At 31.7% G+C, this 14,406-nt stretch overlaps 2 protein-coding genes across 2 annotated transcripts; both read left to right on the top strand.

Moving 5' to 3' along the window:
- Window positions 1-317: 317 nt before the first annotated feature.
- On the top strand, window positions 318-1,556 carry LOC134684863 (uncharacterized). Its single transcript, XM_063544172.1, has one exon. It carries the CDS (start codon window positions 318-320, stop codon window positions 1,554-1,556), a length of 1,239 nt encoding a protein of 412 aa, XP_063400242.1.
- Window positions 1,557-5,807: 4,251 nt separating this feature from the next.
- On the top strand, window positions 5,808-8,740 carry LOC134684140 (uncharacterized). Its single transcript, XM_063543423.1, has 2 exons — window positions 5,808-5,871; window positions 6,458-8,740. Exon 2 carries the CDS (start codon window positions 6,473-6,475, stop codon window positions 8,180-8,182), a length of 1,710 nt encoding a protein of 569 aa, XP_063399493.1. The 5' UTR covers window positions 5,808-5,871; window positions 6,458-6,472; the 3' UTR covers window positions 8,183-8,740.
- Window positions 8,741-14,406: the final 5,666 nt, after the last annotated feature.

Raw genomic sequence — 14,406 nt, forward strand, 5'->3', positions numbered from 1 at the left:
CACAATACCAATCCTTATCTAATTTTGTAAGAGATTTACAACAGCTTTGTATTCATCACAATGAAAAGTACAAACAATATTGTATAAAACACGAATGCCTTATATGCTACAAATGCATAATAGAGCATGGAAAGTGTAATGCAGTCGTCCCACTTGAAGACGTCGTCAGCGGTGTTAAAACGTCGAAGCTTTTGGAAAATGTAGAAGTTAGTTTAAAAGATACTCTCGAAAATATCAAAAGAATTAGAGAGGACAGGGAGATGAACGTTACATCTATTCAAAACGAGGCGATTAAAATAACGTTGGAAATTGATGGTATGAAACAACAGATAAACCAGCATCTCGATACATTGAAATATGATGTCATGAAAGAACTTGCAAAAATTGTAAAGTATCATAACGACGTCATTCAGACAGTGGTTTCGTCACTCAAAGATCAAGAGAAGACGATGACACAATTCTGCATGGAAATCCAAACCATCAAGCGATATGCATCCGATCTCCAAACCTTCATTGGTATGCGAGTTCTTCAATCTAAAGTCACAGAAAACGACATACGTCTGGAATCAATGATTAAAAATAAAAGTCTGGAATATGTTACTTTACAATTGACCATAGATGATAAGATCAAGAACATTCTTACATTTGTCAATACATTTGGTAGGATTTTAATTAAGAAATCTTCACCTGATAAAACCAACATGCAAAGTCACAAGAATGAACAAGCGCTTGCGTCAATAACAAACACAATACAATCAATAAACAACTTGTCAATAGCTTTGGAACAGAAAATAGACACATCAAGTAAATGGTCAAGAGGATGTACTATGACACAAAAAAGGGGATTCATTTTCACAGATTACTTTAACGCCAATGAAAAGCTGGTAAAATTAGATGCTCAATGCAATACCGAATATATCATCCAACTTTCAAGTCCATATAGCGCTTTTGATGTAGAGCTTATAGATGAAAACACAGTCGCTGTAACAACTGGCAAGTCAGTCGGCTTTGGCAAAAGAAGAGGAATCAGCATTGTTGATCTAACTAAAAGAAACGTAACAAAGTTTATAGACCTACCTAATCATACCTATGGTATTACTTTTGATGGTATATGGTTGATCTGCTGTGTTGAGGACAAAGACCTACATATGATATCAAGTATAGATTACAGTATAACCACTGTACCAAACACAGTATTACCTTGGTTTTCTTACGTCTCAACTTATGCTTGCAAAATTTTCTTTACCAATCCGAATAAGCACACAGTATCTTGCTGTTTATACGATGGGACACCGTTGTGGGAGTTTAAGGATGAAAATCTTTTAAAAACACCATGTGGAATTACGGTAGACGACAAGGGACATATTTTCGTTGTTGGGCGGGATTCGTGTAATGTTCTTGTCATATCCGCTAATGGTAAATATATTAAACAAATACTAAACAAGGAAGATGGTCTCAGAGTACCAGCTGCGATTTTCATTGACAATTTAGAGAAACTGCTTCTTGTGACAAGTGACCAAAACGTTGCATATCTTTATCGCATTGCCATCAATTAACAAAATATATCAGAAAACTGTTTAAATTGCATAATCCTATTGTTAGTGTGTTTGAAAGTAATATTTATCAGATTTGTACGGCTTAAATGAAGGCTTATTTGTAACTTAGTAGTATTTTAGGTCAAACCTGGCAGCAAAAACTTGATATGAATTGTATTTTCTATTAAATTGATACATTTTTACTGACATTCATTATATAACGATCCAAACTATTTGAAGTGGAAGTGTGGCACCACTCTATACTACATTTAGCTAAATAATTGTTATTTATTATTCGATTCTTCAATGAGTAAGAACATTATTGTTTTGATATCCATTAAACAGGCCTAAACGAAAAACGATTTAATGTTGAACAATGAAGAATGTATAAATGTACAATATATAGTCATATGTAGCTATAAGGTAAATAATTCCCATTGAATAACGATTGAAAATTGGATAAAATTCTGATGAGATATGCTGAATTCATAGTTTCAAAAAATCTCCAGTAAGTTGTTAATTTCCGTGATCATATTAAAAAATATCAAGTCAGTTGACAGCTATGGTCTTCTACCCTTCAGACTGTTTATCTTTCACGATCTTCTTATAAAGGAACGTATGGTGTTTTTTCTACCTTTCGATATAATGTAACTTTATTACGGGGTTGTCATTTGATACTTTGTATTATGGTTGCTTTTCGTTCATTGTTTTGTACATTATTCAGACTATCAGTATTTATGTTCATGTCTATATAAGGTGACTTTATATCAACATATATAGGTTACCGTTCGGCTTATAACAACGAGCAAACCCTATAGCACACATCAATCTATAAAATTCATAAACAGTTCATACGAGAAAAACTAACGCTCTGATCGATAAACCAAACAATAAACGAAAAAACAACATGATATACAGCAAACAAAAAGCAGAATCAGCGAGGAAATTTCAAAAAGGAAAGTCCATAATCAAATTTCAAACAATCTAACAGATGGATAACAACTTTCATATTCCTGACTTGGTACCGGCATTTTCTTTTTAAGAAAATGGTGGATTGAACCTGGTTCTATAGCTAGCTAAACCTCTCACTTGTATCAAATTCCATTATATTGACAACGATGCATATGCGTGATCAAAACAAACAGACATTATAGTAAAAATGTCAATAAATAGGGGTACAGCAATCAATATTGTATCATCTTAATCACTATAAAAACAAACAAATGTAACAAGGAAGCACACAAAGACATACATCAAATTTAAGAACCTCATTTTGCCTTTTTATTACACGATTTTTATTGATATATGTAAAATCAACCTATAAAGGATTGAAAGATTCTAAGTGCTGGGACCGAATCCTTACCCTAACAGACACTTGGTTAGATTATCTTTAATGCCAACTGGAATCGCGTGTTTTACGGAAAACAGGTAGATAAAACATAATTGTGTCATTAAAAGTAGGTAAGTGTCATTAAAAGTACATTAGTACTGAGTCACGTCAAATGAATATCGCAAAGAATAGACTTAACAATAAAAGTAATATTATTTAAGACACTATAACACGTCATTAACAACATCAGTCCGCAGATTCTATACTTTACGACCATCTTGAATTATTTGTGAAGTTGATACGGAATCAAGGTATTGGTACCTTCCGATGAACTTTTGTAGACAAAATACAAGACGCTCTTTGACATACGCCTGGTTCATCAACTTTCTGCTCAGACACTGGTGACGATTGACAAGGTCTGAGAAGAAGATTTATCTGCTTTCCTTAAGAAAAACTTCGATGTTATTCTTTAAATGATATCAGAATTGTTATTATGTTCATTCCTAATAGTTACATGTATGATATAGACAGGTGGACCAGTTTATATATTAGAGATCAGTCAATATTTAATCAAATACTATGGTATACAATTTGTTTAGGGTGTAACTATGTCTGTTTCTTCTGTTTACCTTTCAGAGTTTTAACTTTTGAATAAAGTTGTCTTTCGGGGTTTGATTTTGAAACATTTTTAAGAAGCTAAAAGGAATCTGTGGACGCTAAAAATGAAAATGCGTTCATCGTTGGGTAAAACTCATGTTATGTAATTTCTTCTTGTGAAAATCAATGCAAACCAACGCTAAAGAAAGAATATGATTTTAAGTGAGCCATTCAAATTTATTTTATAATTATATGAAATCGCTTATAGTTAGCCATGACTGATACACCCTTAATATTTCGTAAAATAAATAACTTAAGACGTCATTCTTAACAACAAATACTAAAATAAGATGAACGGATATACACATAAAGGTGTCTAAATTATAATTCATAGATTTTTTTGGAACATTGACAAAATGTAGTTTATGTCATGCTTTTTAAAAATACGCCCTACAGTGTTCAAAATTGACAGATTTTGTATAGATTATGCATGGAAAATCCAATTTTCTGCAATAAACCTTAAACTACACCATATAGTTTTGAGACAATTTATAAGAAGATATCTTTCATAGTATGCTTTCGGTTAAGAAAAAGAAAAATGAGGTCACTGGATCCGTTTTCTTGCTACATAATTAAATAGGTGAATTCCTATCACATTCTTTTGTAAAAGTACCTTTATCTGAATTATACGCACTTTCATTTGAGTTGTAATGATGCAAAGTTGGAAAAAATTTAATCAAACAAAAGTTTTCTGTTTTTTGTAAAATACAACCATAAATATAAAATTCTATTAAAGATCTAGACCTTTTTTTTTGTATTTCCAAATCCAAGATGGAAGAAGACACCCTATCTACGTTAAATTTACTAATACTATATATTTTATTCATACAGGCAATGCTAAACACCTTTATTTTAAGAACAGACAGCTTTTTAACAAAGCTAATAGTTGTTCAAACTATTACATTGCCACGTCATCGATCATAAATGAATATACTTCCTGGTTCATTTGAAGACTTCTGGTTGTATGTTATTATTTTTTTGGCTTTCAGTGAAACATCTTTGTTGTATCACATTATTTTTCCTTCGTTAATCAGATGTAAGTGTTTAATTTGTGTATTTAATATTATTTTTACATGATCATGATGATTTAATTGTTTATTGTTTGATCAATAAAGATATACATTTAATTGACAAACATTGGAATGAAAATGTATATCTAGATTAAATATAAAGTATCAGCCTCTTTGTTAAAAGATGTGCGCAATTGTATAGATAGTACATTCACATATAGACAATAAAGAAATGACGCACAAGATATCAGGGGACAGGGGAATAAAAGAAAAAATAATGACTTTGAACAGACAGACGTATAAGTCGACTTAGCACACCATACAAAAAAGTCTGGAAAACACAAACCCTACATCGATATGGCCGTAGTGATCTCGGTTGCTGAATGAAATTATTTGCAAATATCCAGTGGAATGAAGTGTGTTTTGAGTCAGTTGTTATGTGTTTACAAGGGTACGATAGTTAACATGGTTCAAGATCAAATCAAATGTTTGTTTGGCTGCTGTTATTCTGGGTTTATTAAGCGGCCCGGGACTGGTATATTATAATTTATGATCTCGAACAGTCGCCTTTGTGAAAACCACATAATGTCTTTGTATGTTGTGGAAAAAAAACAATGTTATTATGTAAAACTAAAAAGCTATGCAATTGCGAAAGACACAAAAAAAATATTCAAAAGTCGACAAAATTTAGAAAAAAATGTTAAAACTATTAAAAGGTGAAAAGACAAAAGGCTACATTCCTTCAAAACATTCTCTTCCGTCGTCAAAAAAATCTTCCTTCTTACCACATCTCAAGTGTCAATGACGACCAGGTAATTAACGAAATCAGAGGGACATGGGATAAGAGTTTCGATAGCACACAAAAAGCTGGGATATTCATTGTAATGGAAACCCCGAGACTATCCTTCAAAGCTTGCTTGTTTCTAGAATGTAATAACTAGTTTAATTGTTCGAAATGTATTTCTGCCATCAAGGAAAGGTCTTTTTCTAATTAAAACGAATGAATCAATCATGTTTATGTTAGGGTTATCGATGAATCAACAATGGAAGAGTTTACATATATAGATATTTCTTCATTGTAATTGCCGTTCACAAATTTATAAATCTTTTGAAAAGCAGAGGATATTTTAACCCGTAGTAATATAACTAGAAACGCCTTTATCAAAAAAAGCTAAGAGGTCGTTGATAGAATATACACTACTACTATGTGTTGCAGCTCTGCATTTTTGTACCTTATTATTACAATGACAGTGAAAATTTTCTTTTTGATTTTAGTTGGAATGATTTAATTCCAAGCCGTTCAAATGTGTGACAAACCAGAATCTAGAAGAAACAACAGGTACTTACATACTGTTATATATATAGATTTAATGTAGAAAATAGCAAAAACAGTATGTTTAAAAGTCAAGCTAGCTATTAATAAGTTTTAATCCATCAATTTCTACGTTAGGAAATGTTTGTACCAAGTCAAGAATATGACAGTTGTTTTCCATTCGTATGATGTGTTTGAGCTTTTGATTTTGCATTTTGATAACTAGGAACTTTTCGTTTTGAATTTTCATTGGAGTTTTTAAAAAACAATATTTTACTTTTTAAATGTGCGCAACCATAATCCAAAAATCAATTTACCATGTTTGCTAAGATTTACAAAACAAACCAATTTTAGATGGATACTTACTACTAACGATCGATATTAGCACAAAGGGTAATAATAATTTACAAAAGACATTAACATAACAAATAGTCTCTGTTCCGAACAAAATTAGGGCAATATTTCTGAATATTAATTGAGTAATTTTATTGATATAAAATCGTTTTATAGTATTTGTCATCGTATAATAGGCATTGATTTTGCATTTGTTTTTCATGTATTTTTATGCTTGATTCAATTTTGAAAAGTAAAAACAATAACCTTTTTTTTACAGTTTCTTCCAACAATAATGGCAACAAATACATCAGTTTGTTCTATATGTGATCTGCGGCATCTTACATCATCGTCCAAATATTGGTGTCCGGAATGTGAGGAGGCACTGTGTTCTGAATGTTTAGAACATCACAGTTTATCAAGGGCAACACGAGGTCATACAACCATCCCTATAGCACAATATCACTCCTTACCGACCTTTGTAACCGATATACAACAGTTCTGCATATATCACAATGAAAAATACCAACAATATTGTATGAAACACGAGTCTCCAATCTGTTACAAGTGCATAAAGGAGCATGGAAAATGTTCTGAGGTTATTCCACTAGAAGACATTATCAGCGAAGTCAAAAGTTCCGAGCTTTTTCGAGATCTTGAACAAAGATTGAAAGATGGGCTTGGTAACATCAAACGAATTCGGAAAGATAGAGAGGATAATTTTAAAACTTTTCAAACTCAGAAGAAGAAAATTACTAATGAAATCGATTACATAAGAATGCAGATTATCCAGTATCTTGACAAATTGAAAAAAGATTTCATAAAAGAACTTGAACAAACACAGCATACGTTTCACGTTCACAATGAATCAATCATTTCTTCATTAAAAGATCAAGAAAAGGATATGGATAAATACAGCACAGAAATTGGGATCATGAAAAAACACGCTTCCGATTTACAAACATTTCTTGGCATGACGACTATTAAATCAAAGATCATCGAAAACGAAAAGTGTCTTCAGTCAATGATTGGAAATAAAAGTCTTGAACAAGTGAGCATACATATGTCAATAGATGAAAAGATACTGGACATTCTCACAGCGGTCAAAAAATTTGGTTCGATCATTGTTCAGGAATCTCCATCACCTTCAACAATTATTCTTAGCAAGAAGACAAAGCAAGCTCAGATAGCATTATCTAAAATAATGCCATCAATAAACACCATTTCAGTTTACTTCAAACAGAAGTTAGACACAACATCTAGTTCGCTTATGGGATGCTTGATCACCAGAACAGGTGGATACCTTTTCACAGATTACAGTGACCCCAATGATAGGCTAATCGCATTGGATATTGAAGGGAAAACTGATTACATCATTCAACTACCCGTTCAATATTGCACTTTTGATGTAGAACTTTTGGATGATGACACAGTAGCTGTAACAACAGGCAAGAAAATGAAAAATAGACAACGCACAGGTATCATTATTGTTGACCTGCAAACAAGAAAGGTCATAGAGTTCATTCCCTTACCAATATGTCCCTATGGCATAACATATGACGGAAAATCGTTGATCTGCTGTGTACAACACCAAGATTTGCGTTTAATATCATGTACAAACTACAGAATCACTACAATACCAAACACTGCACTACCTACGAATTCATATGTCTCAACCCATGCTGACAAGATTTACTTTACAAATCCAGAAAAACACAAAGTATCTTGCTGCTTGTACAATGGAACACTGGTGTGGGAGTTTAAGGAGGAAACTATTTTAAAGGAACCACGAGGTATAACTACAGACGATAACGGAAATATTTTTGTCGTTTGTCGTGAATCGTGTAATGTCCTCATCCTATCTCCTGATGGTAAACAATACAAACAAATTCTGAACAAAGACAATGGTCTTAATGCACCATCAACAGTTTTCTTTCACAAGATTCGGAAACAGCTTTTAGTGACAAATAGTTCGAAAATTGCTCATCTTTATGACATTTCTTAATTTAAAGAGAATCCTTTACTTATCTTTTACAATAGATCGATTAATAGTTGATTGATTATTTTTACTAAACAACTACCCATGCTGTAACTTCCGATACATTGAAGTAATGGTATGCTTTGACGTCATGAGTTCTAGTTGCAGTACAAAGTAGCTACTTCTCTTAATCATTTTAAAGATTTGTAGAACAGACATTTGAAACGTGAACACATGCAACCATAAAAAATATTCATTTTACACTATCAACATTCAATATTTCAGATTATAACATTTTCAAGTAGCATAAACAATTATTTAGTCGACACTGATAAACGAGTAAGGAAGTAAATTCGTCATTTATCTACTAGATAAACAGGTCGTATGTATGCTAATTACCAAACGTGACCAGGTCCCGAATATGAATGTTATACCGAGTGTGAATTTGCATTGCTATACGATGTGTTTCGGTATTTTGCACATCCAACATTCATGTATTTATTATTGATGTTTCTGTGATGTTTGGTTAGATAATGCGTTTTGTCTTATCGTTAGTAGTCCAAATGATTATAAAGAGGTAAGGCCAATTTCCCCATATTTTTGTTCACAGAAGGGCCAATTTCAAAAAGTGCTGAAAGAATAAAATTTCCTTTAAAAACAAAAAATAAATTTGCTTTTTGATCAATATCTCGATTATTATATATCATGATATGTGTGAAAGATAGTTAATTCAACCCTCAAAAAGGATAAAAGTCAAATATGCGAAATTTATGGGTGTTTTCAGTTTGGAAAAGCAGGGAATCCCCAAGAAGGACATTTCATACCAAAAAAAAATTATGTTTTTTGTTATTGTTGTAATTTATACAAATTTTACCCTAAAAAATGAACTTGGTTTAGTGTGTCCTTTATATCTAAAACAACAACTTTTTAATGAAAAAGTGGAACATCGCTAAATTGTACCTATATAGTTGATTAATACCTGGAATAATTACATGCACCAGCGTGGCTCAATCGGTAGAGCCTAGCACTTGAAAGGAAACATTATTATCAAGAAAGGGTTCGAATCTCACATGGAGTTTATTATTTTTTTGTGTCGAAATATTGGATATTAATGTTTTTATCATATTATTTTGGATTTGCTTAATTTATAGAGTCATTCTGGATCATTTTGACTATATATCATTTTATTAAAGAAAAAAATAATGTATCGCTTAATGTGTGCATTCCTATGACTGAACATACTCTTGACTAACTTTCTATTCATGTGTTCACATTTATTACATATTTGCAAGGAACAACAGCGGGCAAACTGAAGTTGATGCCCGTACATAACTAATAACACGAGAATTGATTATATAGCAATGAAACTCAAATGTTGCATGTGTAATATACACAAAACTTAAAATAAACCCATTGTATACAAGTTTCAAAACAACACAAACAATTTTTGGAAACCCTTTTTTTAACATGGCATTATATGTAACAAATGCATTCAACTGCAATTTTGTCACCAATCCACCAACTGTGTAAATACTAGTACTGACATTTGTACCACTGTCCCTGTACCGGTACCTAAGTCATCAGAAAAAAAACAACACCACAGAACAAATCAATTACACTACAAATCGTAATTATATGTAAAACATCAAGAAGCTGTTGTTTTTGTAAAAATGCCAGGAAAGGCCATATTACATGTGGTGTGTGGTTGTAACACAAGGTGTTTTATGACCATCTGATGTCAGATTTTGTCGTCCGGTTAAAATATATATGAACTTATCTTATCTTATAAACGATAAATCCTTAAAGACCAGGACAAATACAGATATACACATATTCAGAATGAGAAAAACAGCATCTCATTTGAATTTGATCGATATTATTTGGCTTCCTTACCAGTTACGTGTTATGTGACCTTATGTACATACAGGGTGTTAACAATTAGATAAAATCAATAAAAAAAAAAATACCTGTCTTATCGAATAAAAAGAATTCAAAGGAAATTGACCATACCTCTTTGCCTTTCAATACCATCATTGTAATGACAATTATTAGGACTGGCTGGTATTTTGAAAATAGATTTATAAAGTTCGAGATTACATGTTCATTACGCATGTATGTCACTGTTTCTGATGCCCATGTCCTGTGGTGTCTGTGGTAGATGGAAGAAGTCTGTTGTTGTTCTGCTGCTTGCATGTTGTGTCTACTATCATATTGTTTTGATGTGCCTTTCTCTGTGATTATTGTTCTTGTGTTTGTTTGTTATGCATCTTTGTTACGTACTGTTGTCATTCTAACAATATTTTTTTACATTGTCGTTCATTTTGTTATGTTGTGTCACATACTATAAATATGTAGTTTTATGGCAATAAAGATTTGAATTGAATTGAAAAATGTAAGCGAGAAGTACGGCTAGCAAAAAATACCAGGTTCAATCCATCATTTTGTTCTTTGAGTGTCATGTGTCAAGTGAGGAATATAACAGTTGTTATCAAATGGTTCGTTTCTATGTATGTTAGCGTTTGTTTTTGTTGTACTTCAGTTTTCCTATTGTTTCTTTGGTTTTTTCTTATAGTTGATGTGTCTCCCTCTGTCTTAGTTTGTAACCCAATTATGGTTTATCTCAATCGATTTCTGGTTTTTTGAACACCGCATTCGTTATGGTGATCGTAAAACGTATTCGATTTTAGACGTTCGTTCGTTTAGTTGTTCGTTCGTAGAAACAACCTAAGTGAATGAAGTTAATATAAACAAGAATAATGTCAAATAGTTCCATATACACTGGGGTAAAGCTGATGACCGTAACTGCATTTACGGTCATCCCAAGATGTCGGATGAAAAATTAGGTCAGTATTGTTATTGTCTGTTAAGGTGTTTCTACATCATTTTCTTTACAAAGCATACTTTGATACGATGTAAATATATAAAAGATTCACACGGAAGTCATAAATCTCTACCGAGGAACGTGTAGAAAACGGGAATTTGGATTTGAAAAATTCGCGAGGATGACCGTAAATCGTAATCGAGATGACCGTAACAGGATTAGCGATTCATAACAAGGCTGACCGTAATTGGTTAAAAGATGACCGTAAATTGTTAAGGATGACCGTAATTTATAAAGAATGACTAAATTTAAAAGGATGACCGTCAATTGAAAGAAATATCCATATTTGTATGCATTGTTTTTGTTGAGTTTGTTGCAATAGGGGCTCGGTAAGTTCTTTTTAACTATTTGGCTTGTAGTTGGATGCTACATATGACGAACCATGTTCTTTTTTTTTTTTTTTTAAGACTTGAAATACATTTATTGAAAATCACCTGATTACATTTTCCTTGTATAACTCAGGGAAGAATACACAAGGGGCCCTGTGTTTACAATGATCCAACGTCCAGGGATAAACGGTGGACTCTATCATAAAAAAAAAAAATCTATTTAATATTTTTTTCCATACATAAGTTATACATTCATATTAATTACACAGATTGAGTTTGCGTATAAAATGTTCACAATATTCTACAGTAAATAAAATACATTAATAAAAGGAAAAGAAAGTAAGTACAAATTATTTCGTCACTTACTAATGTATAAGATTTATTATAAGTTTTATTTCAGCTGCAAAATTTTCTTTTTTGGATGATAATGATTTGTCCATAGATTCAATTAAACTTCCCAGTTCCCGTTTTGCATATGCTATCAATTGGCTGGAAGTAAAACTTTTAGACTGATATTTGATTATATTCCTACATTTCCAAATAATCCATTTAACTGTATTCATAATCGTATTAGTTATGACATTGTACTTTTTTTTGTAATCGTACATTCCTAGCATGATAAGTTCTTCGCTCAATGGAATATATACTGTGTTATTTAGTACATTATATGTTTTAAGCGCATCAAAAATGTGTTCCCAAACAACCATTATAATGTTACAGTTGTAAAAAAGGTGTGTGAGAGTTTCGTTTTCTGTTTTACAAAAATGGCATTTGCCATTATTTGATTTGCCCATTCTAAATAGTTTTTGCTCCGTATAGATAATGTTACGAACAATTTTCCAGCTAATTTGATTTGCTTTCCTAGAGGACATACTTTTATTTAAATTTATCCAGATCTTTTTCCACGGTAATTCCGAATTATACTGAATATTCCATTTTATTTGACAGTTTGGAACTATATCTAAATTTAACGAATATTGGATTAATTTCAAAGATATCTCACTTGGGATTACTACTTTATTCTGTTTATCGTAAAATTCAAATGTATTTTTAATATAATAACCATTTTTGGGGGGTTCTGGATCAACGTGGACGTTTTTTAGTCTGTCCTTGAACAATTTAGGAATAGCTAATTTCAGCCTTGCCCATTCCGAGATCCAGTTTCTCTTATCTTTAAGAGTATTGTATATAAAGTTGTCGCTTTTGATGTTTTTCGTTTCTTCATCCCAAATATCTTTTATTGTATGAATTCCACTTTTTCCGAAGTTAGGGAAAAAAATAGGTTTTTTATTGTATTGAATTTTTATGTTTCCAAAAAGTTGTTGGTTTAGGATATCGTTTTTATTTATTGGACTTTGTATACTTAAAAAAATTGACCACGTTTTAATTAACTCAAGATAGTATTTTGGAAAATTTTCCATTTGCAATCCTCGTAAGTCCGAACACTTTGCTAAAAAATTATTACAATTATATTTGATATCAAACTTCTGTAGCCACCATTTGGCTATTGTGTTCCAGTTATCGGTTTTTGATCTTAAAATCTTTTGCATACTTTTGATTTGTTTGGATTTAATGAACGAGTCTATATTGATCATACCAATCCCCCCTTCTTCTAACGGTAAGCAACACACGTCCCTTTTAATTAAATTTACTTTCCCCTCCCATATAAAATTCCACATGACATTGTTTATTTCTTTTTTATATTTTTCAGGTATACCTCGCATTTCGATTTCGAACCCTATTTTAGAAATGATCAATGATTTTAATATTAAGGCGAACCATGTACTTGAAAAACGTCTTATTTTTGTTTACCTTGAGGATAATGTTCTCTTAAAAAATTACACCTTTGTTAGGCCAATTTAGTCTTACTCAAATGATAGATGAACCTACTCATTTTACTGAATCGTCGTCATCATTGTTAGACCTTTTTATAATAAATGATGCTCACATAATAAATTACTGTGGAGTCGGGTCAGCTTTATTAGACCAAATACGTTTTCACTGTCCTATAATTAGTCTTTTGAACTTTCCAAAATGTCGTCAAAAAACTTTTAAGCGGAAAATTTGGCTATATGATCGAGGAGACTATGACTATTCCGTAATTGACTCAAATAACGTTGAACAACTTTCAACCGAAATAACAAAACTATCATAGAAGCTGCTGAAAATTGTATTCCAAATAAAATAATAACTGATCGCAAAAATGAACCTCCATGGCTAACAAATGATGTTAAAAAAAAGATAAGGAAAAAAAAATAGAATCCACAGAAAGGCTAAAAAATATAATAATAAATCGTGGTGGTCAAAATTTAAAAAAATACGAAATGAAGTTACTAGTTTAATAAGAAAATCGAAGGATGATTATAACAACAATTTAATTAAAAAAATCACGAAAAGTAACCCGTCCACTACTAACTGGTGGAAAACGGTCAAACAAATATCCGGATAAAAAACATACGACGCAAGTGTACCCCAATAATCGTTAATAACAACTTAATATTTGATGAAATCGAAAAGGCAAATGAATTTAATCGATTTTTTTCTTCCCAGTCAAATATTGATGATTCAAGTGCTGTGTTACCTGAAGAACTTCATAATGTTAGTGATGACATTAGTTATATAGAACTTACTGTTACTGAAGTTAAAGATATATTAAAAATTGTTAATCCCACAAAAGCTTCTGGCCCAGACCCCATAAGTCCCAAATTGTTAAAAGAAGCATCTCCTGTTTTAATTTATCCACTATGTAAACTATTTTTAAACTTATCGTTAAGTACGTCTACTTTTCCAGATCAATGGAAAAGAGCAAATGTTACCCCAGTTTATAAAAAAATAGTAAACCGAATGACGTTAAAAACTATAGACTTATTTCCTTGTTGAGTGTAATATCAAAGTGTATGGAACGATGTGTATATAAACATGTTTACAATCACTTTATGCGCAATAATATTTTAACGAAAGATCAGTCGGGCTTTACACGGGGGGATTCAGCAGTTAATTAATTAATTAACATTTCGAATGATTTTGGGAAGCCTTAAATA

Source organism: Mytilus trossulus, chromosome 9, assembly GCF_036588685.1.
Source record: "Mytilus trossulus isolate FHL-02 chromosome 9, PNRI_Mtr1.1.1.hap1, whole genome shotgun sequence".
NCBI classification, from domain to species: Eukaryota; Metazoa; Mollusca; class Bivalvia; order Mytilida; family Mytilidae; genus Mytilus; species Mytilus trossulus.